Source organism: Dermochelys coriacea, chromosome 7, assembly GCF_009764565.3.
Source record: "Dermochelys coriacea isolate rDerCor1 chromosome 7, rDerCor1.pri.v4, whole genome shotgun sequence".
In the NCBI taxonomy this organism is placed as follows: Eukaryota; Metazoa; Chordata; order Testudines; family Dermochelyidae; genus Dermochelys; species Dermochelys coriacea.
Window position 1 is genome coordinate 58,020,903 of NC_050074.1, and position 26,736 is coordinate 58,047,638.

The window sequence follows — 26,736 nt, forward strand, 5'->3', positions numbered from 1 at the left end:
AACAAAGCCCGTTGCCAACTCTGTCCACATAGCTATTCAAGGGACACCATCATAGGGCCTAATCACATCAGCCACACTATCAAAGGCTCGTTCACCTGCACATCTACCAATGTGATATATCCCATCATGTGCCAGCAATGCCCCTCTGCCATGTACATTGGTCAAACTGGACAGTCTCTACATAAAAGAATAAATGGACACAAATCAGACATCAAGAATTATAACATTCAAAAACCAGTCAGAGAACACTTCAATCTCTCTGGTCACTCGATTACAGACCTAAAAGTTGCAATTCTTCAACAAAAAAACTTCAAAAACAGATTCCAACGAGAGACTGCTGAATTGGAATTAATTTGCAAACTGGATACAATTAACTTAGGCTTGAATAAAGACTGGGAGTGGATGGGTCATTACACAAAGTAAAACTATTTCCCCATGTTTATTTCCCCCACCCCCACCCCCACTGTTCCTCAGACGTTGTTGTCAACTGCTGGAAATGGCCCACCTTGATTATCACTACAAAAGGTTTTTCCCCCCCTGCTCTCCTGCTGGTAATAGCTCACCTTAAGTGATCACTCTCGTTACAGTATGTATGGTAACACCCATTGTTTCATGTTCTCTATGTATATAAATCTCCCCACTGTATTTTCCACTGAATGCATCCGATGAAGTGAGCTGTAGCTCACGAAAACTTATGCTCAAATAAATTTGTTAGTCTCTAAGGTGCCACAAGTACTCCCTTTCTTTTTGCGAATACAGACTGACATGGCTGCTACTCTGAAACCTAACATCCCCTGTGTGGATCATTCCTGCAGAAGAGTGCTTGCCTTATGGAAAAGTCCTACAGAATGTAACAGGGGTGAAACCAACAGGGTCCTTCAGAAATTACACTCTATAGATCCTATAGTGCCAGATCTTCTGCTGGTGCATATTGGCATACCGGTGATTCACACCCGCTGAGGATCTGGCCCATGGAACTGAATAAAGCAGGAGATCCGCTCTCTAGAATGGTTTCAGAGTAGCAGCCGTGTTAGTCTGTATTCACAAAAAGGGAAGGAGTACTTGTGGCACCTTAGAGACTAACAAATTTATTTGAGCATAAGCTTTCGTGAGCTACAGTTCACTTCATTGGATGCACTCTCTAGAACGTTAAAGCCCATGTATGGATTGTGTGCAGATTATTGCCCTGCACTAGAATCCCACAGGAAGGTTATTCTCTATTCAATTCCAGGGAATTTTCCCAGAAGGACGGGACCCTGTGTGATTTATGATTTCTCTTACCTGTCATTTAATTCTGCTATTGAATGAGTAAAACATTTTGTGAACCGTTGGTATGCAGGATCCAATATCTACTAACACTTACTATTCTATACGAAACTAGAACACAATAATCTATTTGAGTGCACAAATGAAGAAACCCAACCCCTGATTCCAGTGCATCTCTGCTTACAGAAGTGAAGGCAAGAAACAGCATCATGGAGAAGTAATATCAGTCAAGAGATGAATCGGCATCTTCAAATGACCCAGTCTCTACGTGCGTTTGATCAAAGAACAGCACCAGAGAGACAGTGATTGACCATTAGGGGCAATGCTTTTAAACAGATTCCACTGCAAACATTTTAGCTCATTGTTAAACCTCAGGATCTAGTGATGGATTTTAGCCTCAGGGTAATCCAGAGAGAGACAAGCTCTCAAGAAGAGGGAAAAAATGAGCATTACTGCCGACCACAAAGAATCGACATGACAGTGCATCCATGACAACTTACCTTATCCCCTGGCTGTGGTCTCATAAGAGAGACTTGATCGTAGCCTCGACGAACCAGAGCCCACAACGCATCAAGTTTGCCCTGGAATCAAACATACGTGACATGACCAACAATGCTTGAGAGAATAATGTGAAATTAAACGACAGTCGACTTGCTGTGATATTACTGTGTGTTTAACCGTCGGCACACAGGCTGGCCCGGAGGCCGCTGCTCTTTGTATACTCATTATTATCTGTCTGTGTATTTATAGCATGCCCATCACTGTAATACTGAGTGCCTAGGGGAACCAGCCATTGCACACAATGGAACAAATCCATCCGACTGGAGTCACATCAAGGATGCATCTGGCTTAATATGAACAGTTAACATAGACCAGCAGGTGCAGTTAGGTGAACGGGGTTAGACAGTGTTAAGAAAAGACTTGAAGAACCAAAGAAGCTTGTGGGAAGTCCAATGATGGGTGGCCCCATAAAGGAGAAGAGAGCAGACTTGGCATAGATAAGCATCCAAAAGACAGATCGCTTAGCCAATTTTCATAACACTTTGAAATTCACTGGCCGCTCCCATCGAGGATTTCAGTGTATGACACGGACATCGGTGAACCAGCCCTGGGAGTTAAAGATGCATTATCAGCAGCAGCATCAACTGAGACAGGTTAAGATTTTTAAAGTGTTTAGAGACCTAGAGATGCAGACAGGCACCTGACTCCCACTGATTTCAATGGCACTTTTGAAAAGCCTTCTAGGTATTCTTCTGCACCGTTAGGTGCCTGAAGACCTTTAAAAACTTGACCCTAACTGGCTTTGCCAAGGTGCACACTGCATCTTTGGCACAGCTGGGTGAGACGAGAGCTGAAATCCATGAGTCCCAGTCCAGGGCCATAACTACACGGCCATCCTTCCCACCTCCTCTACATCGTCTGTCCCTCTTGGGTGTGTGCTGGAATCCAATCAGTTCAGAGGGACAGGAAAACAGGTGAAAGAAGTTCCCAAGCCTTTGCTGCCTGGTGAGATGTCTAGTCCCAGAAATGGGGACCCATACAATAGTTCTCCCACCCCACGGCCAACCATGAGAAATGTGCTCAGGAACCTGTCCGTGGTAACATGCCTGGCATAAATGACCCACATTTTAAAGCTGACGTGCAGATACGTTACCTTGATTGGAGTGTACCATTTCCTCTGGGAAGGTGGCTTCCTCACATTGTGTTTCTTCGGCTTGGGCTCCCACGGCTCATACTCTTGCTCTGGCAATTTGATGACGGCATTTTTGGGCTTCTCTAATTTGGCCCCTTCCTCCGTCGATCCTTTGTCTCCCCACCTCACCTGAAGTGGTAAGAGCACATCGTGGATGCAGAAGCTTTGGTGAGCAGTGCTGGCATACGTCTTAACTAGACACTTCTACTATTTAATCTAGTTTCTATCAGTGCCTGTGAAACATGCACCCATCGCTCATGCCTCTGGGAGAACTGACCTCCTTGAAAGCAAAATTACTGTCAGAACAATCCATCATGAAATGCAGCCACCAACTAATGAGTAAGGAAAATCCCCTAATGAACCATCACCGTAAAGAGGAAACTCCAAAAAATCAATTCCCCACCCAATTTCCCAGCCAGCTCATTAGCCAGCAGGCACCTCCCATTCAAATCTTTACTTGGGAAAAACCTAGGGTAGTCAGATGCATCTTGCACTAGACCCTGAAGGTCATCAGACATGGTCTAGCAAGGTTCCAGAGTCAAAGATCCTCCACTGAAAACAGCCCGGCAGCAATCTGCCAGAGTCTGCATCTTCTGGCAACACAAATGCCACGAATGGTCTCCCATGGCAGGGGAGTAGCTAACGTTTCTGGGTGATCTCCACCAATAGCCCCAAGAAGAGGGCAACTCAGAAGTGACAAAAGTATCCAGGAATGAGGAAAAGCCCTGAAGGGTTCTTTTGAGCAGTGGTTCTCAGACTCGGTGGGCAGTTAGTCCTAGTTCACTACACAATGTTCCTCAGCAAAGGACTCTCCATAGCTGCATAGGAGAGGGCTGGATTTCCCCTAATAATACATCTCAATTCCTATCAATAATAGAAGACTACCTTTTTAAAATCTCAGGAAAAATTTCCTAATTGTAAGAACAGTAGGCCAGTGGAACAAATGCCTAGGGAGGTCGTGGAAGCTCCTTCGCTGAAAGTTTTCAAAAGGAGGCTGGATAGCCATCTGTCCGGGGTGGTTTAGACACAACAAATCCTGCATCTTGGCAGAGGGTTAGACTAGATGATCCTTGCAGTCCCTTCTAACCCTACAGCTTTATGCTTCTGCCCTTGGGTTCCAACTGACCTCAATGGGAGCTGTGTGAATGCATCCCAGGGCAGGATTTACCCTATGCAGCTGCTTAGCCACTTGGTTTCAAGAGTCAGAATCTCCCATGCCAAACTGATAGTGCATTAGGTTTCAGTGCCTGATTGTAAAATTCCAACCTCTGGGGCTAAGCAGCAATCACTTCTATTCAATTTGGCCAATTAGTGCTAAACCCTCAGCTGGTATACATTGGCCTCACTCCATTGAAGTTATACGGTGAGACCCATTTACACCAGCTGAGGATCTGATCCAATAAAGTGAAACTGTTTGGTCCTCATCCCATTCCTCAAACTGCAAATTTGCACTCACTAATACTTCCAGATACAATTAATTGCATGATGCAAATGATGGCAGCTTGATGGCTGACTCCTGGGCTGGCAGGTGTGATTAAGTAGATGGGTCCTAATTAAAAAACAGCCTCCCTATTCCATCATGATAACTCTGTAAAAAGCATTTTAAAAACATCTTGCCATGGTTTTCAATTAAAAAGGTTCTGATTGTTTACTGCGACTCAGGAAACGAAAGCGCCTGATACCTCCATCCTCTTAATTCCACCAACACCTCTGCCTCCATAATAAGATGCATCCACGGTTGGCCACTTTTTCTTTGGCAATCCATCTTCATCATCCGATTCCTGTGGGAAAGAAGGAGAGTGATCTCTGTTGTTTTCATGCACACAGCATGTGATGTAAACAAGTGAACATCCTATGGCCCTATCCCTGGCTATGTGGCTTTGTATGTTATATTTATGTGCTGACAGCAAACAAAAAGCCTCTTGTCTCTGCAGCTGCAATTTTTCCTAGAGAAGCCAAAGCCGATTGTCTGTTCCCTTCTTCTCGTCTCTTCAGGCTGCTTTTATATACGGTCAAATATGCATAAAGCTTCAAAAATCACAACTGCCTTTTAAGGGGGTAGAAGGCACAGTGGAGATGAATTGCACATTATACTGGCCTTGCTGCTATGTTCCATAGACTATGTCCAACACTTCACCAAATGAAACCCTTTCTTAGCTATGCTTTGGGAACTGTACGTTGCTAACAGGAGAAAAGGCAATCCCTGTGAGCTCACTAACACGCACATTGGAGCATTCTTTCCTTGCAGCTGTACCCAGCTCCTCTACCCTGTTTGGTTCTTTGCAGCGACGGGTTCAGGCTGCAACCATTTAGATCAGGCACTGGATTTTGTACCTTCGGGGGGCTTGGATCTGGGGTGTTTGATCTGGCCATTATAAAGATTTGGGCTGGTTTTTTAGCAAACCCAAAATGTGAAGGAGTCCAGATCTGGGTTCTCTTTCAGAGCCATAGTTCTTTCCTCGCTTAACCTAATTCAGTGCTGGTGAATGGTCCTGCACCGGCATCCCGGGAGACATGTTGCACGGTCCTCAGCTGAGGTACATTAGTGGAGCTTCATTGCCTCCAATTCAATTTACTCCACCTGCGGAGCATTGAACTGATTTCAGTGGAGCTGGGGTGATTTCTACCAGCTGAAGGTCTGACCCCGACACCTGCTGGTGCACAGAATGCATATGACACAGAAAAGGGCTCAGCAAGGTCTCTCCACAGAACCTCCTCCCCCACCCCCAGGCCTCACGTTAAATTGCCACAGAGTTGCTGCTCGGGACAAATCACAGGCTCCCAAAGACAGTAATGGTGGCCTTTGGCAACTTCAAAATGGCAGCTGTGGTTCCCTCCTCAGATGGATGCCAAGTTACAGCAAGTTAGCAGCCAACTGCAGCCTGCTTGTGTGGGTTAGGCAGTTATTTTTGCCACGGATTAACTCTGTGTGTGCGTGTACGGAGTGGAAACAGGCAGGATGCTCCCCTTCACCCGAGATCAGGGCCTCATTGTGCACACACCCAGCGAGGCACAACCCCGTACTAAAGAGCTTCCAATCGAAACACACAAAGGGTGAGAGAGGAAGTGACATCAGTAGCAGAATCAGGCACAGAATCTCTAGGTCTCCCGAGTCCTGGCCCAGTGACCTAGCCACTAGACAACAGCCTCCACACTGCCTTGTACCTGATGATGGACTCTAACCTTTACTCCTTCCTCAGGTTAAATTCCCATTGCGAACAATGGCAATTTTGCCTGAGCTAGGACTGCAGCACTGAGCACAGCATCTGGGAATATGGTTTTTCATTCGTGCATGATGCTCAGCAGCATGGAACAAAATATCGGTCTGACCAAAAAAGTTATTCTGTAGGCATCTTACTGGGGGTTATGCAGGTATTTTTCCATGGATGAAGAGCATCTATGTGCATATATATGGACCTGAAGGCACAGCTAACCCTATCCCAGGAGACATTCTCTTACAGCCTCAGAGTTGTCATTATGAGTCCCACCAAGTTCCTAGCCAATGTGTTACATTGCAGTGGCTGCAGACAGTAGTATTATGGTTTGAAAAATAAAAATACTTACAGGCTCTGGGGGCGGTGGTGGTGGAGGCTCCTTGATGACCTACGACATGCAGGCAATAGAAAGAATCGGAGTTAAAGGTACACCTTATATCCCTGTCACTGCTTCTGGCCCCCTGGACCCGGTCCTTCTCTTTCCCCTGCACTCACATTACAGGTCGGCGCAGAAGGATTTGATTTTTATCGGTAAACGTTGGTTTCACCGCACGTGCACAAACCGGTGAAAAAATATTTCCATTGATAATCATTGAAATGTACAGATAGACAAAGTGAGAACAATGCTGCCTGAGAGTTTGATTTAAGGATATTTACTTTGTATATTTTGACTTGTGATGTTGACAAGTTGTGCTTTAGTGGTTATAAAGCTTTAACTATTTGAATCTCAACGTCAACTGTCATTAAAGGGTTATTGTCTGGCCCCTGCCCATTGTTTGCCTCCCCCCACCATTGTCTGCCCCCAACTGTGAAAAGTTTCCTGCAACGGTGAAAAGTTAAATTGATAAAAATAAAAGCTTAAAAATAAACATCAATATCCATTGTCATTATAAAAATAAAAATTGAATTATGCCAAGCCTAATTTTAGGTGAGAGCCCATTTTTGTATTTAGCGTTGTCCTCTCCCTCTCAGCAGTGATGCCACAGCATTCAGCAGGCTGGGCTGGCTCCCTGGACAGTGACCTTTAGTGCCATCGAATGGATCAGCTGGCAGGAGACAGCTGACAGAACAGGATAGCTGGCACCTTTCCTTTGGGACAATGGCTGGCATGCAGTGTGGTATGTGTGATCTCCGACAGCTGGTAGAGACGGGATCGCAGGGATTCTCCTGCCTGCTGATGAACTGAGCTACCACCAGCCAGCCCTATCTATCTAGATTGGCACGTTACTGGGCCTCACTTGCTTCTCGCTTACCCTGGGCCAGCAGTCAGGAATAATAGCTCTGAAGCCAGTGCAGTGGCACTGGGGTGAAACTGGAGTAGATGAGTCACCAATGCTTATACACCAGATTGAATCACCCATAATAAAGACTCAGATTTTGTGAGTTCAAACTTTCCCTTAACTGTACAGGTCATTTGAGTCCAACACTACTGCGAAACATTAACCCATGAGTTGACATGTCAATCATGAAATGCATTTCCAATGAAAGTAAGAGCATGCACACACACATCCTCATCATAGCTAGCGCTTTCCATCCCTAGATCTCACAGCACTCTACAAAGAAAACCAGTATCTTTAACATCATTCCGTACAGGTGGGAAATGGAGGCACGGAGAGAGGAAGTGACTTGCCCAAGTCATCCTGCAGCTTGGTGGCAGAGCTGCAGATGCAATTCACATCTTCTGGTTCCTAGTCCTATAGTCTAACAAACTGACCCTACTGCCTCACTTTGGATTCAGCAAAGTTCTTAATCACCTGCTTAACTTTCAGCAGGTACTTGAGCCCCATTGAAGTCAATGGGACCAGGCACAGGTTGACATGCTTTGCTGAATCTGGGCCATACAGATATATCAGTTTATATCCTAAGATGAAGATTCATCTCTGCTCCTCTCGTTGTCTATTGAACATCTCTCCAGGCTTTTAACTCCAGCTTCCGGCAGAGAGCAGAGGAAACTAAACCACGAAGATCAAAGTCCATACTCACCACCGTGCAGCACAAAGGCCAAAACCACCAAAGCAGCGCCAAGGCCAGCAACAGGAACAGAATTAAGAGTGCGATGAAAAGGATTGTCCCACTGAGCTGCAAACAAGACAGTTGTTTCCAGGTTACCTTAATATGGCACAAGCTTGGCAGGCTAACACCGGCAGGAGACCCGAAGGCTGCGCTGTTAGACCTGGAGAAAAGGAGCTGGTTTGCTTCACTACAGGTTTTAATCAGATTATACAAAGAATAGAGAATTAATCATTATGGTCATTGTGACTGGATTCTATGCTCAGGGACATGAGTTAATATTTCAAGCCCTGATACAGGAATGCATCCCTGTTCAGCAAGGGCATTTATGCACATGCTTGCGTCTCTTTGGCTTCAATGGCATTTGAGCACGTGGTTAAGTGCTTTGCTGAATTGGAACCTAAGGATGTGATCCTGAAGACAACATTCCCCAGTGTCTGTGGTGAGGTGTTTTGCCTGATTTCTGACTGCAGGATCTTGCTATGGATACTCAGGCCTGCAGCAAGCCATGACTGACTGTATCTTCTGATCCCTTAACTGTGCTAATGGGCCATTTTGCTACAATACTCTCATTCATGGGGCAATAAATTAGGTGCAGGTGACATGTTTGACATCCATACTATGCCAATCTTTGGAACAAAGACTTTAAGTTCTTGCCTCTCGTATTCAAACTGCTTCCTGGTGCAGACAATGTTCTAGCCTGGTTGGCATTTAATGCCACATTGTCATGATTTTAAAAACACCCAACACCCAGAGGCTCTCACTGTGAAATTGTGACTAGATTTTCAAAGCAGACATGCACCCAAAGCCACGGAGCTCTTCTGAAAAAACAGCCACTGGTTTTGGTGGCTATATCCGAGCCAAGCTCTTTGTGAATTCTGAGCCCTTCTGAAAATCCTGGTCTTCCTGAGTTAATCTGGAAAGTCTTGCGAAACCAATCACTAGCTGTATCCCTCTGCAGATTTTCTGTAATAAAACACTCACCCTAAGTGACACCCCACAGACCCCTGTACACTGCCTGCAGCCCAACACAACCTCTTCAAGGAACAAAGAGACTTTTTGACAAAAAACAATCCTGGCTACAAGGTGGAATGTTGCATGATGGGATCTGTAGTTTCCCTGGGCTGCATCAGGCCAGCTGGTGATGGTAAGAGCTAGCAGTAAAACTTTAGCCCAGCTGCCCTCATGATCCTATTATCCATGCTAATGGAAACCTTCTCAAAGTCAGTTACATTATATCAAAGTTTGTGTTGGATGATCTCAGTGTCACAAAGGTAACAGGGCCAGCCAGCTGAAAAGATGCAAAACCTGGGAGTGAAATGGAGGAGGGGCTAGGAGCAGATCAGATAAGATGGTTAGGAAATCGGTAAGATAAGACTGGAAATAGGTTGGTGGAGGGGCCGGAGAGGAAACCTCAGGAGGAAGGGGAAGAAAAGACACTTACTGTACAGAAAAGGACAGAGGAACCGGCTGAGAATGAGGGCCGAGGAGGCCAGCTTGCTGCTGTTCACAGCAAAGGAAACAGGAGAGAAAGGAAACGGAAGGATCCTCTAAAACGATAAAGAAAGACCTGAATGCATGAGATTCCACACAAGCCTGAAAACATATTTGCAGAGAGTGGGCCAGACTCTCAGCGGTGCTATCTGATTTCAATGGAGCTAGGCTGCTGCACATCAGCTGAGAATCGGGCCCCTTTTCTTGCTTGTTTTGAAGCTACAAGTGACTTGAAGGGCTGGTGAAAAGTGCCAGATTGACAGCCTTGGAGATTGCAGTCCTCTGTTTATCCCGAGGCAATGGCAATGCATGCCTTCCCCAGAAGCCTGGCTGAGCTCTGACCTGCAGGGACGCCCGCTAGAGCTAAGAGTTCAATCTCCATTAGAAGTGCGTGAAGCACTGGTAACCAAATACACAGTGAGTTAAAATTCACGGTCCGTTACCGACCCAAAACTGGGCCTATCATTGCAAAAGGTTTTGCTGAGGCAGCCTGGGACGGCTTTGAAGGGGACGTAGGTGTAAAATGCGCGCTGTGTGGGTGTCAAATCCCTATCTCATTGCAATTCTTGTTTGGAGGGGGTTTTGAAACCAGGTGAAACAGCAAAAATATCCCTGTTCAATTCCAAGTGACTAAACACTGTGACTTTCCCACAGCTCTGGGATTAAATTTCCCAGCGTGGTAGCTGAAAAGGTCAGACACCTCAGCCATGTGGATTTCGGGACCCATTCCTTCCATGGCCTCTGCGATGACGCTGCCACAAACGGGCCCAATGAAGGAATACCATGTGTGATGACAGCTTTGTGACATAGCTGAGACCATCAACCCCTTCCAATAGCCTTCAGGAGGCATGGACACTGACCAGAACTAAGCTCACCTTGACACCCATGACCTGGGTGTAAAATGCTTGGTATCCAGCTATTATGGCAAATCTCCTGTCACTTCAACTCATGGTTCCAGATCCTCAGCTGGTGTAAACTGATGTAGCTCCACTGCCTCTCTGCTGATTTATGCCAGCTGGGGATGTGGGCTATTCTCTCCCCTGAGGTGCAGTGAGCAGATCACTCATCATAGTTGGCTTCTTAGCTTGGATTATTTGATTGCTTCTAAAGTTAAACTTCCCTAAAAGGTCATCTGGGGCTCTTGACTCCCGTCCTGCTCCCCCATGGCAGACAGATGCCAGCCACAGAGCCGCCGCATAGCCCAGCTATTTCTCTCCCCCTCTCCCATCAGTATCAGTGGCACAGAAAGCTCTCCCTTGGCTGGGTGACAGAACAACCCCTCCAGGAAAAGCTCATCCCAGCACTTGGGGCTACTGTCCTTTTATGGTCCTCCCCATGCTAGGAAGGCCAACCCTCACCCCATTCCAGTGGCAAACATCACCCCCTAATGAATGGGAATGAGACAGGGGAACAGAAGAGGAATAGCGGTGGACTGCCAATACTTTCGGGGGAGGGGTTGGCTTCCTCTGGGGGGTCCATGGGCCCCTCCCAGACCAGGTCTGAGACCGGCAGTTCTCTCTCTTTCCTGGGGTGGGGGAGGATATTCTTGCACTTATGAATCACTCGCAATCCATGCATGGGTTGCAATCACTCATGAACTGCTCTCAGATAGCCCTTGCTGCTTTTTAGTGCGCTGCCGGGATCGGCTCTGCAATTGCGATGGAGAAGAGCCCTTCCCCGGAGAGCAGCCCTTTCTTCTCAAGGTGGCTCCATCCCGTACTTACACACTGTGTGCTGGTGATGCTGACAGAGCTGGAGATGAATGTTAGCCCGCTGTTCATGCTGACTTGGAGGAAAACCACCCTAAAGCACAAACAGATACATTTATTTTTAGTGTCATCTTTATACCCACTGTTCCCCTTCTTCCTGGCCATTGGCTCCTGAACACATGTCCTGCCTAGTCAATGCAGTTATGTGACTGCAGGTGCTCACCTGCATCTGACTTTTCGCTTGCCCAAAAGCCAACATTGTTACGTTGGCTAAACTGAGTTGGGGCATATGTTCTTTATTAAGAGACTCCATTCTTCCTGGGGGTACAGGGCACTAGTTCAGTGACTTAGAGTGCTATGGTTCAGATATTTGCAATACAACCTGTGCTAGAATGGGAAGCTACAGGTTTAAGCTGCAGCAGGGAATACTGTGGGGTCACACTGGGCTCTCCTTTTCACAGGGATGAACCCTGAGCATCGCCACCAAAATTAACAGACCTCCTCTGGATTTACACCAGGGTAGCTGTGAGCAGAATCTGGCCTTAGGTTTAGATGGCATGTTCTCAGCTGATATACATTGTCATTGGCATACACCAGTTTAGCACCTGTCCCTAAGAGTCTAATTGTGCTCTGGCTTAAACCCCACCTAGCTATTAAAATACTTATCTACCCACCCCCACTATAGTATCTAAGCACCCAATGGGATTGCAGCAGGGTAAAATGGGGCACAACTCAACCCTTTAACTTTAACAGGGGGTTGGGTCACGAAAGAAGTTGCTGAGGTGGGTGGAGGAGTCGCCATCAACGGCGAGAGCAGAGAAGATCCAAACACAGGAAACTTAATTTGATTCATAAATAAAGACACTTGAAATCCATCCCCCCTCTTTTTTTGGGGGGAGGGGTGTCAAAATTTGAAATTTGCTTGAAATTCAATACAATCTCAATCTGCTCTAGAGTTAGATGCAAAATGCGGGGAGGAGGGGACATCACATACATTCAGTTGACATTCAGAATTGCTGATATTCAAAATTGATGGAGCACGTACTCAACGTTTAAAGCAATTCCTCCTTCTCTGCTCAGTAGTTTTGTTTACGCAGATTAGTCTTTCGGCTACCAGAGATTGTTTAGGGAGAATTAAATTGAACCTCTCATGAAGCAGGAAGACAGACGAAATGCCTGACTAGAGCTCCAGGAGATGAAACCTGAAACCACATAAAGTTTGCCTAGCGCCAGCTTTGTTGCAGATTTGAAGTCTAGCCCAGAATGCACTAAAAGGTTCACAGACATGGACAAGTTTACGTGGTTCCCGTGGTACCCTGTGTGATTTGCAGTTGCAGGGTCAAACCAAGTAATACTTGGGAGTTTTCTGCTTTTGGATTTCTTTTGAACCAACTCAAAGAAAAGCTGAAGAAAAAGTCTGTACAGGTCCCTACAAAGCGAACGTCTGAGATCTGCAGCTTTGCATCCTGCTCAGATGACTTGGAACTCACATCTCCTGGTGCAGCACCACTACCGTCAATCGCATTGCACTGAGGAGAATGTGGCCATCTGCCAGTGTAGTCAGAAGGCCAGATTCTGTCCTCAGTTAGGCTTGTGTGAATTTGTAGGGATTTTATTTACAATGCACAAAAAGGATCAAAGGGCTCAATCCCCCCCTTGCCCTGCACCTTGTGTAGTCTTTTCTGCCTAAGCAGAGTGGATGTAACATGCCACCAGGTAAGAATGGCTGCATTTCACACCCACTCTTTGCCCTGGTGAAACTCACTACGAGGCACTGATCCAAGCTCCTGAATGCAACTATTTTACGCCCCACTGCACAACTTCCACACTAGTGTGAGACTTCATTCATTACTCCTGATTTACACTAATGTACATGAGAGCAGAAGGATGCCCAGAAATTCAGCCCCCTCATGCATCCATACTATTCCGCATGCCCATGAACAGCGGGAAGTTGTGTGTGGTGATAGAAATGTGGCTCAACTAATTATGGTAGGGTTGATGCGGAAGCCGTAACTTTCAAATCCAATGTGATGAACTGGGAATTTTTTTGGAATATTTGTATGAAGAATATGTGTGTCTCAGTTTCCCCTATATTCGGCATTGCTACCTACTGAGAGAAAAGGGCATGTTTGCTCTCAGATCAGGCTAAGACATAGGTAGGAATAGGGCCTAGCTGTCTGGGGCCTCACGTCCCATATCAATGGAGCTCTTGAGAAGACAATGGAAAAGCCAATTGCCCGGACGCGGACACCTAGCAACCAATGGCCCAGAGAGATATGGACTGCCCCACCTCTTAGCAGGGAGGCCTGAGCCACTTCTCCTCAGGTCAAGAAGAAAGGACTGGGGGGGAGCGGGGGATGAGGTGGACATTAAGTGTAGGCTCCGGAGGCACACATGTCAGACAGACGGGAAGACAGCTTGAACAGTGGGGTTCACTGCAGCTTGGCTGGGCTCTGGACTGCGCTTTAACCTTCATTCCTCTGTGCTAACCAAGGCTTCCTATGTGCGTTCCAGCCAACTAATAAACCCGGCAGTGTAACAACGCTGGATATGTCCCTGCAGGTGCTAGTAGAGGAGGTGCATTGCTCCCTAAGACTGCACAAGTCTTCCTCAGGGGTCTGTCCCAGTGGGACTCGCTGAGCTCCTGGTGTGAAGCAGGAGTGCTGAAGGCCCAGAGGTCCCGTCTAAGGAGGCGGTGATGCCGCGTGGCTTACCCTGGGGGAAGAGTGAGACCCCCTAGAGGGTCTGGCGCACTGCAGGGCTTCTCCCACTGAGTGTTCCAAAGCTAGGGCCACAGACCCAACCCTGTGGATTTGTGACACCCGATATGTTGTTTCTGACTCTCTTTTACCAGCGGACCCAAATCAAGGCTCTGCCCATGTGTTTGGGTGAAGCATCGCAGTCTGATCCCTGTCCCTCCTGCACGATGCACTGCAGGGCCCAACTCCTCAAGGAGGCATCACGACAACCGAGTGCACTGGCAAGTTAGGGAATATAGGCTGGAGGGGCAGGCTGCAGCCCCTACCACCACAACTTCAAACAGGGGTAGGGGCCCCATGCTGAAGTGTGCCCAGCCTTGAACGGAGCCATGCTGACCCGCCCCAGGGGAGGGTCTGGTCCATCAGGATGGCACTGAACCTGCCAATGAACATCTGAAAAGCTGCACACGCCTGAGTTCCTTGCTTAGTCCTTTTTAGGCAAAATGCCTATTGATCCCACGGCCAACGCCTCCTCCCCTTCAGCCCAGGCTGCAAAGCCGTACTTACTGTCCAATGTCTTCTATTACTGGTGCAGGGCAAAGCAAATAGGTGTCTTGAACAATAGTCGGTTTTTCATCTAAAAGGAAACAAGACAGACTGTAACGTACGGAAAGAGCGGTGTCTCCCGAATGGGCTCAACCCGGAGGGGTGCTGTTGACATCAGTGAGAACTGCAGATGCCAGATCAGGCCCAGTGTGGACGTGACTCAGAGCTGGTCCTTGTCTTTAGGGGCTGTCTTACCTGACATTCATTCCATGTCACAGCTGTGACATCCAGCTGTGACATCGCCCGGCTCAAACCATTCAAAGGGCACCTTCAGGATGGGTCACCTAAATGTTTGGCTTAGTATTGTATATATTGGACACAGTGTTGTTGTAGTTGGGTTGGTCCCAGGAGATTAGAGGGACAAAGTGGGTGAGGTCACATCTTTTACTGACAATCTCTTGACTGTTTCTTTCACCAACAGAAGTTGGTCCAATAAAAGATGTGACCTCACCCCCCTTGTCTCTCTATTGAGCATCCTGTCTGCTTGCAAAGTCCATCTAACTGCCCCCTCCAAATCAAATCTTCTTGTTTTCTATCCCAGTACCACTCTGAGGAGTCCCATGCTGTCATAGAGAAGTCTCCAGCCACCGCCCTACAATGACCACTCAGTAGGTGTGTGCAATGGTAGATGCAGCAGAATAAGGATACCAGTTTCATGTTTTGATGGCTCTGTGTCTGGAGCCCCCACTCAACATGCAAAGCATGCCCGTGATGGGGCCAGCTCTGCCCCCTCGGCACTGACTGGTGAGAGGATGGCCAGAAGAGAGCAGCTATCCTCTCCTCCTTTGCAGCTGATGAGTGAGCTGGCACTCCCTGCAGCTCCCCATTGGAGGGCGGGAGTGTCACTCCACAGTGGGTAGGTCAGCCAGCCCAAGTGAAGACAGATGATTGGCTACAGGCCACCTGGTCTGCTGTGCACCAGCTGGCTCAGGTATACCCTTGAAGAGGGCCTGCTGGGCTGGGCGGAGCCTGCAAAAGATGGCCTGGTACTGCTGTCTGCAGGTGCACAGCAGGCCCAGACACAGCCTCAGCTCAGAACTAAGAGAGGGGCTCAGGGAGCAGCTGAGGTGTATGGCCAGAGAGAGACCCAGGGGAACCAGGCGTGGCTAGAAAGAAGCCCAACCACCGGCCCCAGGGGAGCTCCCACCCGGTGTGATTTTAGGGCTGGCATGGGGTGCCAGCCTATGCCAATCCTGGAGGCCAAATTCTGTCCACAGGGGAGGGTGAGCCCCAGAAGCAGCAGCTGTGTGAGTTTCCCCACACCGTCCCTTGGCCAGCGTGCCACACCCTACTCGTCTGGGGCTGAGAGAGGAGCAGCTCTCAGACGTGGTGGGGAGAGGGGCGTCTCTTTGGCCCATTAGAGCCTTAGTCTGTCTGCTGAGACTGCACGCAAGGGGCCCAATTTAGCACAGTTGTGCTGGGTTTTGTGTTATGATACTTTAGACAACTCATTTCACAGAGGGACACTTGGTCACTCCCTCCTGAGCCAGTGAAACTCACATGTGTCTGAGCACAGCATCCCTGGATCAGGACAGCATCAGTCTGTGTTATTAATGGACACGAGAGTGGTGGGCAATTTCACGTCTCCCCCCACAGTACCAGACAGGCTGTATTTGTGTGGACAGCAAGTCAAACCATCTCCATTCTTGCACTGAGGATGAAAGACCCAGCACAAAGCCTGGGCACTACCTTCAGAGTATGACTTAAGTGATTCCCAGATCTTGGGATTGCAGAGGGATGAATTTGACCCATAGTATGGGACTAGGGCCCTAAAGAATGCCCACCAAAGTCCATGCAAAGACTCACATTGACTCTGAGAGGAGCTGGGTCGGGATCCTCGTGCAATTTAGGGCATAAAATCTCCAGCCCATCAACTTACTGATTGTTATGGTGTCATTGATCTTGAAGCTGCAGAGAACTTGATCGATGTTTCTTGCGTGATAAAAGCCGTTGCCTCTGACCACAACTTGAAAGGATTCTGCAATAGTAAATAGAATGAATGATGACAAATGACTGACCTTTCCCCCCTCCTCTCTCAAAGACTGCTGTTTCTGTCTAATCCCACTGGAATCTGAAGTAGGACATGACAGCAGCTGAATCTTGCTCTGTCTGAATCAAATGATTAACTCTGACCCTGCTGTTCCAAACGACGACACTTTTCTGCAGTAATAGCCCAAAGCACTGCAGGGTCGCTAGTGCAAACCAGTGGTTTATGGACCATTGCTGTAGAATAGTGGACTTTTTTTAGTCCCCTAAGGGATATTTGCTTGTAACATTCTCAACAGTGTCACGTTTTGCCTCCTGCGAATTAATTTCCCCAGGGTTTGTTCCTCCCCAATATTTCAAGATCAAAATAATATGTCAGTTCAAACACAGGCCCAGATCCTCAGCTGGTGTCAATTGCTACAGCTCCATTGAAATCAACAGAGCTACCCTAATTTACACCAGCTGGGAAGCTGGCCTATAATATATTCATCCAAAATGTGGGATTTGCATCCCGATCCTTATTAGCTAAGCACACACAAAGCCTGAGCCCCATTTACACTGAGGCTCCTGTGTGCTGCTGGAGTGGTGTGAAGTGACCTTATACAAGATAAGTTCCAAGGAACTGACAGTCTAAGCTAGTGGATGCTAATTAGACTCAGAATGCCTGGGGAGACCTAGAGGATAGTTCTGTCCCATAGCAGAGGAGGGCTGAGTATTTCATTTAGTGGATGGATGTATATAATTTTTTTCCTTTTCATGGCAGAAGGTGGCCATTAGATCCTCCTGAGTCAAGGGAGATGGATGCTCCTCACCTATTTCATCTTTCTGAGTGTCATGACTCACAGGCCTCAAACTCGGGGCCAGAGGAGTAGCCACGTGTCAACCCTCCACTTGGCAGCCTGCTGACCCACGACGCAGGAAGCCCAGCTCTAGTTTGAGGCTCCGCCTCTGACATCTTGTCAGCAGAGTCCCAGAGCAGCCAATTGGCCCGTCAACCCTACCTAAGCCAGCAACAGGAAGCTGTCCAAACACCCCGGATTTACCCTGCTCTGGACTATGTACCTGGTGCCTCCTGCTTCAGCTTGATTTCCAGACGTCCTGACCTGGCAAGGCTCCTGACCTCTGACTTGCGGTTCTGATCTCTGGATTTGGCTCCTGCCTCTGACCCCTGGTATCCTGACTCAGCTGACTCTTGACTGCTGACAGTGGACTCTGGCTCTGACTGCTAGGTCTGGCTGCCCAGGATGCAGCCTTGATGCTGAGCCAAGCTGAGCAGCTATTTGTCTCCCTATCCCAGTATCATTTCCTTTCCTGTCCATGGACAGGACAAGCGAGCACACTCCTCAGAAGCAGCTGACTCTCCTTGCCACCGTGGCCTTGTCAGACCTTTAAGCAGCATCTGGCCTTGTTCAGTACTTGAATGGGAGACCTTCCAGAAAACAACCCCTTTGGGTGCTAGAGGAAGTGGTGCTGGCTCATCAGTAGGTGGCGCTCTTCTGAGCCACTACAACCAGGATGGGAGGGTGCTTCTACAGGATCTCAGTGCTATGCAATGGAGTTCAGCCCGCAAGGCCAGAGGGTGATCTTTAAAGGGCCAGGATTCTATGGAAGGAGTGGTCGGGGCCACCCTGTAGCAGGCCAGTGCCAGGTACCAAGACCAACTGTTTGGCATTTAGTGATTTTTGAAAGTGTGGCTCTGCCACATGCCTAGACGAAAGATGCTGTGATAACATGATGGGTCTGATTCGGTTCACACTAGTCCTGATTTCCTCCCGAGTGACTCCACTTTGGTTGACACCCATGTGAATGAGTGAGGCACCAGGCAACTATGCATGACAACTCAGGGCACAATACTCCTCCCAGACCCACATGGGAGATCTCCTCACCAATATGCTTCTATCCCAGCAGCAGCTCCATTCCCAGAGAAATGGCAGAGTGGAGACTCCTCCCGCACACAATGCGGATTAGAGAGGAGAGTTTTGCCTTGGCACAAACCCTGGTGAAACATGACCTTTCTATCCACACAAAGGCCAACCTGTGCGAGCCTCATGGGAGTTACAAAGAGATTGGCAGCTGCCATTTTCCTTCACGCTCTCTCTCCCTCCCTCCCGCACCCTGTTCCCAGCAGAAACAAATGGTGGTCCAGGAAAAGGCCGGCCACATCAGATGCTCTCCAGCTGTCTGCTGGTCAGAGCGCTAGCACGCGTTAAAGCTGCTGTTCTGGCTTGTGCGGCTTCTGTTGCGAAGGGGGGAAAAAAACCCCAAAAACCTGTGATATTTTTCCTTCATAAGTAAGTGTGTTTTGCTCCCGTCAGCAGGAAATGCCTCTTCAGGCTTTTTTGGCTCAATAGCCCCCACCTGTCACTTAAGCAAGCATAGAAGAGAAGAAGGTAGGCAGGATGGTCTAGTGGACAGAGCACTGGACTGGGTGTCAGGGGCCTGGGATCATTTTCATCTCTGCAACAAGCTGCTGGCATGATCCTGGGTAAGTCGCTTCTTCAGTGCCTCACTTCTCTGTCTCTAAAATGGGGACTGCACTTCCCCCACAGCAGTGACTGGGAGATGCTCAGATACTCCAGTGATGAGGGACATGAGGGACTGAAAAGGGGGTTGCCTTCCTCCATTACCAAACCTGGATTTGAAGGCAGCAGAAATTTCAAACTTCCCCACTAGATCCCATGGGAATAAGAAACAGCTTCTGTTTCTAACAGAGCCTGATTGGAAAGGCACACAGACTTTGACGTGTTTGAAATGGGAACCCTAGATCACCAGACAGCCCCAGTCTTTATAATGGGCTAAACCCAGTCATAGGATCATAGAAATGCAGGTCGGGAAGGGATCTCGAGAAGTCAAGTCCAGCCCCCGGTGCTGTGCCAGGACCAAGTAAACCTAGACCATCCCTGACAGGGGTTTGATCAACACTTCCAATGATGGGGATTACCTCCACTACCTCCCTTGGAAGCCTATTCCAGAGCTTAACTACCCTTAGAAGTAAAAAGTTTTCTGCAATATCCAATCTAAATCTCCCTTGCTGCAGATTAAGCCCATTGCTTCTTGTCCTACCTTCAGTGGACATGGAGAACAATTGATCACCGTCCTCTTTTATACAAGTCCTTAAGATATTGGCAGACTGTTGTCAGGTCCCACTCAGTCTTCTTTTCTCAAGACTAAACATGACCAGTTTTTTTTCAACCTTTCCTCAGAGGTCAGGTTTTCTAACCCATCCATAGCCTGAACTCCCCTGATCTCGGAGGATGTTTGTAATCCCGGTGCACATACAGTTCTGAATCTTGCAAGTGTCCCCTATATGTACAAGGCACTGACCCAAGACCTCTAGCCGAACCCTCCCCAAACTTGGGATGTCCAAAATTCTGGATCTAAGTTCCGCAGCATGTGGCCATCTCTACTTCTGAGTGCTCTTGCCTAAATTCAGGGAAAAGAAGGGTAGATTTTTTTCAGTCTTTCTTTTCATGTTTCCCCCATTTCAGTGGTTTAAACCTTCAACCCACAGGACAGCACAACTGAACCCAGCCAGCCCACAGTGTGTGCATGAGAAATGGAGCTGCTTACGGACTGCACAATCAAATGGCCTCTTTGCTCTCGCTGGGCACACAAAACTCTTATTATCATAGACTGTTATGCACTCGGAAGGAGAGAAAATTAATCCCCATTATAATAACAATGCAAGTTCTATGTGGAGAGCAGGCCTCTAAATAGGAATGAGAGACTCACCTAATATTGTAACCCTATTGCTTGCTGCTTGGGTCTACTAGGGACTGCTATTAGCCAAGATGAGTAGGGATGGTGTCCCTAGCCTCTGTTTGCCAGAGGCTGGGAGAGGGCTGCAGGGGATGGATCACTTGATGATTACCTGTTCTGTTCATTCCCTATGGGGCACCTGGCATTGGCCGCTGTCAGAAGACAGGATACTGGGCTAGATGGACCTTTTGTCTGACCCAGTAGGGCCATTCTTATGAGCACGGAAACTGACTTTGGAGCTAAAATCCTAAACTTGTCACCAAAGATTCCTCCATCACTTGGAGTTTTTACATTAAGATGTGATGTTTCTTTCTAAAAAAATATGCTCTGGCTCAACCACCAAGATATGGCTTCTATGACTCGATGAATATGGGCTTGGGGCAGGAATCACTGGGTGAAATTCCCTGGCCTGTATTATCTTCTGGCTTTAAAATCTATGAGGTTCAAGGGGTGCAATGCAACTCCCAGAGAAGGAGCAGGATGCAGGATTGTAGTTCCACTCCCTGTGCCATTAGTATGGGGTGTTAGGGCCCCTCGATCCTTTTAATTGTGGAACCCATAGCTCCTTCAGTGGCCCACCCTAGCTGAAGTGGTGTGCACCCAAACATTCCCTTGCAGTGCTGAGAAACCCAGCAGGGTAACATGGTGCTACTGCCTGCGAGCCAGGACATGAAACCAACCGGGACGGCTTCAGTGTCTGAGCTGACTCAAACGCAACCAGCTTCCATGGTGAAAAAACGCACCAGTTTGCTACAATTTCTTTCAGAGCCAGAGCCTTAGCTGGTGTAAATCAGCATTGTTCAACTGACTTAATTGGAATGATGCTGGTTTACCCCAGCTGAGGTTCTTCCCCAATGGTTGCAAATGGGAGATTTGGGGTTTCCTCTGACACATCCAGCACAGGCCATTGCTAGAGGCTGGAGCCCAGTGCTAAGACCCAATATAGCAAATACTCCTCATCCATAGAATAAACAAGCGAAAGGCCCAGCGCCACACCATACTCCCCTGTCCGTGTAGCAGGTTGGCACGGACATCAACATGGATGAGATGGGAATTCATCAACATGGGAATTCCGCTTTTACTAGTCTACACTCCTGCTGGAATTGCAATGGCTGGAAATCTGAGGAGCTGTCAGTTGTGACAGGGAGGATGCAATGCACAGGGCCTATGGATCGGATACAACCACAGCCAAACGGACAGGGAGGAGACCATTCCCTCGAGTCTCCAACCACTCCCATTGTGACACCATGGTTTGCCACTCACTCCTACGCACCAAACAGAGGTGAAGTCTGACCCAGGAGCTCCAATCCCCAACCCATCATTAGCTCATCCCCCTCCTCGGGGGAAGTGGTACCATGCCACGATAGCCAAGAGTGGCCCAGGGGGTGTCATGGTGAGGATGGAATCTTCCTGCCAGGCTCAGGGTGTGCCGTAGCCACTAGGGTAGAATTCCATTGACATCAGTGGGCCTGATTCTTCTGTGACACTGGCATAAATCAGGGTTAAATCCATGGGACCCAATAATCACCCTGGGGCAGAACAGTGTAAATGAGATGAGAATCAGGCTGACTGACTTCAGTGGAGTTGTACCTGATTTACCCCAGTCTGAGTGAGATCAGAATCAGGCCCAGGATACCTTTGTTTGCCACATTTAATAATGGATTAAACAATTTCCTCAGGACATTTACTCCAGCAACTGCAAATCAGCGTACATGCTCCAAGCCATTCTCCTTATTCAGCCCAGACTCACGGGGCCTCATCCTGATTCTGCTCTCACTTGCACTGGAGTAAATCAGGAGTGACTCCTCTGAAGTTAATGAAGTGACCCCAGCGCAAACAAGAGCAGGATCAGACCCTCCTGTCCTCAGTTAAGGCTTTGCAATGTGGCAATGGGGCTCCGGTGTCTCATAAAATACATTTCAAATGTGGTATCGTACAAAGTTCTTAAGAACTACAGATGCAAATGGGCCTCAGCTAGGGCAGCAAGTTAGCCCTGCAACCAAAAGATTAAGGCCCAAAGACACGCTTTCTTATGGACATATATGTACACCTGTGCTTACTTCCAAGTTCCATCTTCATCTGCAAAGGCAGTGGCTCAGGTGACTGCTAAGAGTTTGTGTGGATCAGTCCTCTGTGATCTAAGACTGCATACTAGGAGAGGGTACTTGTTTTCTGCTCTGGTGTTCTACAGAGACAATGCAAGATTTAGGGGAACGTGAAGAGCTGGAAAGATATTTTGGAAAGAAAAAGGAGCTCCTGTAGTGAACAGCCTATCCGCAAAAGCAGAGCGGCACACGGGAAATACCTGCAGCAGCTTCAGTGCTGTGTATTAACACATGTAGCTCATATTCTACCATCAGTTACTCACTTTCTGCTCCCAGCAAAGTCATTCAAGGCAAATTTTTCAAAGGCGTCTAAGTGTCTTAGGAGCCCAAATCCCTTTGAAAGTCGATGGGACAGGTCCCTTAGTCACTCAGGCACCTTTGAAAACTGTACTTTCAGGCCCCAATTTAAGCATGTGCTTAAACCCATCCCACTCAGCAAAGCACTTAGAGAGAGGATTTCCAGAGTGTCTACAGGATTTAGATGCAGAAGTCCAATGGGACTGATGCACCTAAATCCCTTTGGCACTTTGGAAAACCTCCTCCTTAAATACATGCTGAAGTTTAAACTGGTGCTTCAAACAATGGGGCTCAAGCACATGCCTAAAGTTAAGCATGTGCTTTGGTGCTTTACTGCAGAAGGATGGTCTGAATCAGGGAGCTGAACGCACAGAAGTGGGCCTGTTTATTATGTCATGATTCACATCAGCACCCAATGCTCCTTAAAATAAATTAAAACAGACTAAGGGCCAAATTTAACTATCAGTTACCCCAGTATTAACCTGCAATAACTCCAGTGATGATAATCGAGTTATTCCAAGCCTGATTCATATCATGCATCAGTTTACACTGACATAAACCAATTTACTTCACTGCTGTTACTCTTGATCAGAATCAGAGCCTTCTCCTTGACACCAAGGTAACTGACAGCAGCATTTGACCCAGAATGTGAACATGGGTTACAATCCCCTCTCGGCGCATGGCACTCTCTAGTGGCAGCTGTACATGTATATCCTTGCATACCAAGTGTTGCCCTCTGACACGTTTCTTCACCCGCTAACTTCAAAATGATCTCACCATCTGGGCAAGATGATTTTTTTTTGTCCGTACATAAAAGCAACACGTTAAAATGAAACAGCTGTTTGCTTTGCTGAAGGAACAGGCTTTCAAATACAGCAGCCACAAAGGTGTAATTACTATTAATGTTCGTGGGGTTTTTTAAAAAAAACCACCACCACTGTGAATACAGAGGACTCTAAATGCAAAATGTTCACAGTAACGGCCTCATCTGGGAGTTTAATCTTGTCAGGACAGTTTATCCGTCCTGCCCTTCCTCTCACTGTCACTGCAACTTTGCACAGATGCTTGCTAAAGCAGCCCAGAGCCCCCATAATAACTTGTCCACATGAGCACAAGGGGAACAATATAGTTTCAATAACAGTCTTGTATGGAAATGTAAACAGTCAAGGCTGGATTGTATTGTTGCTATTGAGCAGTCCCCCCTTCAGATGCTATGGAGCATTAATATATTCGGGATGATGGCCTGTTGAAATGGCTAATTCTATTTAATTTTGGGCCTTGGCTCTGGCTGCGTCCTTTTCTTTCTTAGTTACTGTCAGATTCTAGATTGTTGCTTTTGACAAGACAGCGAAGGGAAAAAGGTCAGCAGTGAAATAACTGGGCAGCGCTGGCAGCGAGATGGTGGGTTGAAGCTGGTGCGCCGTGGCTGTGCTGTCGGCTTCGCTTCTCTGACTCTGATGAGGAGCTGACTGCTTGCATCCACACCTGGGAGTTGACGGGGCCAGTAGGATGCCTCATCCAGCAAAACCTTTCAATCACATCTGCGTACCGAGAGCCTAATCAAAGCAATGATGCTGTCAAACAGCAGACCCGGCACCTCCAATTCCACACTGATCGCCTGTTTACAGGCTGCATGTCTTGGTCACTTTCAATCAGAGGGAACAGAAAGACCTAAGTACATTTCCCCACATAAGGAACTATAAATTTGCAGAGTCAAAAAGAATTAAGCATCAGAGAGCTGTCATAACCCGGCTAGATCAATTTGTAAATGGATGTACCAGCCAGCTCCATCTCAGACATACAACCCCCATACTTGAACTAGTTAGAATTCAGCTAACGCCACATATCAGTCATTTCCTCAGCAATTTATTAAACCACTGGCACCTCAAAAGCGAATCTGAGATCATTGCTAAATAGTAAATACACATATAATGGTAATTATTATTCATAATGAACAGGCAAAACCTTCTGTGGTCCCTATTCAAGCAAAAGTCCCATTAACTTAGTAACACAGAATCTGGCATTGTAGAATAAAGATTAAAATTGTCAGTAAGAATTATGAATAACCCCCCAATTAACCACTACGCCCCCACTTTGCTGAATTTCGTGCAAAATGCATGGCTGGCTCCAGGATGTGCATATTTCAGCGCTGAAAGCAAACAAGCTTTACTGTTGGTTTAAGGAAACTTCCAAAAGATCTAGAGATAGGAATTTATATGTACACATCTGTGTGTGTGTGTGTGTGTGTGTATCTATATATCTGACTGTCTGTACTATATCTGTGTGTGTGTGTGCATATATGAGTTGAAGTAATAAATTGTATAAATTACACTGAATGTAAACAAAATAACAACTGTATAAAACTGTAAAAAACCTGTATAAACTGTATATTGTTGTCCAGGGATATTGATGCAGGTAAGGATTTGCCACTTTATCAAGGTTTTTGGATCCTCCAAATATTTATTAATAGGCACAGAGCTCATACAGAACCATGAGCAATGGCCCCCGCTTCAGTGAAATGACCCACCAGCACTGTGCAAATAACTGATTGTTTTGCTGACAATTTTAAAGTGTTTCGGGCTGACCCAAAAATAACATTTTTCAAAAATGTTCAGAAAATCAAAAAATTTAAAAAAAAATCATTTTGGCTCGAATTAAACATTTTGCTCATCTCGAAAGTCACATATGTATTTCAGTTAATCTTTTAATCTATTTCCGTCAACAAAATGGGGGAAGTTGTAGAACTAATAAACCAGGAAGAGGAACTGGGAGAAATTTTTCTTGAAATATGGCTTTTTTTTAAAAAAAAAAAAGGAGAGAACTGTTCAAGAAAAAGTATCAACTTTGCAAAATCTATCATTTTTCATGAAATTTTCATAACTGTTTCATCAAAATGTATGAAAGCATGTTATTGAAATGGTTACTGAAATTTTTCATTTGACAAAACCAGGTTTTCAGCAAACAAACAAATCTGATAACCATTTCCATACACATTTATATTGAAAATATTTGCAAAATAAATAAAACAAAAAATGGGTCCATTTCAAACCCTTATTAATTGAAAACAGCTGTGAAATTTTGTGATTTTTTCACCAAGTTTTTTCCCTGTTTTTTGACCAGCTCTACTAGGAATTTTTTTTTAATCAGTAAGCTTCCATTTTTAATAATTCATGGATAATGTCTTGTGGCAAATATCTTCTCCGCCTTTTCTCCTTTGGGAATATTCAGAAGAATAGCGGAAACACCAGAGGATGTTTTAAAATGAAATATGTAATGCAGTATCCTCCAGTAATTGACATGTGGGAATGAAGACTGAACAAAAATTTCTCTTCTCTGCAATATTTACTAGATTTTCCTCAAATTACATCTTTGGTCTGATATGCTCCGGATCAGCTTTCATGCACCATTGCTATTTTATATGTGCTCATTTTTGTAACATATAAGCAAATGAATGCAAGACAGTAGCATAAGCTCTAAATAACCATGCTGTAAATTATACCTTACAGCAAGCTTATGGTGTCATTATTACTCTGCTGCAATAGTCTTCTAAACAGACAAAAACACAGCAAATGAATTGCTAACACAAACCAGAAGGGTTACATGTTCAATATACTAAACACGAAAGGCATGTCATTAGCACCAGCTCCCCTGGGGATACTTTGCATTTACCAAACACACTAGCAATTCTTTCATTACGAATATGCAAAATGCTAACACTTTACAAACCACCAGGTATCTTGGTCTATGCAGTTAATTATTTCTGTTTCAGTAAAGCTCCAATCACCTTTCCTTAAACCTGAAACATCAGTGTGTTTTACAAAATCATCGCTTTGACAACTTGCAGTTTCTAATAGAGCCAAACACTCTAATATTTCCTGAAAATTGTGATACAGGTTG

General features: G+C 46.5%; 1 protein-coding gene across 1 annotated transcript in view; it reads right to left on the reverse strand.

Annotated features, from left to right (window-relative positions):
* The window catches only part of ANTXRL (ANTXR like), a 76,691-nt gene that overhangs the window by 21,938 nt on the left and 28,017 nt on the right, over positions 1-26,736 (reverse strand). The window contains exons 10-17 of the mRNA XM_038411377.2: positions 16,572-16,670; positions 14,654-14,723; positions 11,403-11,481; positions 8,158-8,253; positions 6,524-6,562; positions 4,642-4,740; positions 2,921-3,088; positions 1,767-1,847 (exon numbers count right to left, since the gene is read on the reverse strand). Coding sequence (XP_038267305.1) covers positions 1,767-1,847; positions 2,921-3,088; positions 4,642-4,740; positions 6,524-6,562; positions 8,158-8,253; positions 11,403-11,481; positions 14,654-14,723; positions 16,572-16,670 — 731 coding nt within the window. The remainder of the gene's footprint in view (positions 1-1,766; positions 1,848-2,920; positions 3,089-4,641; positions 4,741-6,523; positions 6,563-8,157; positions 8,254-11,402; positions 11,482-14,653; positions 14,724-16,571; positions 16,671-26,736) is intronic.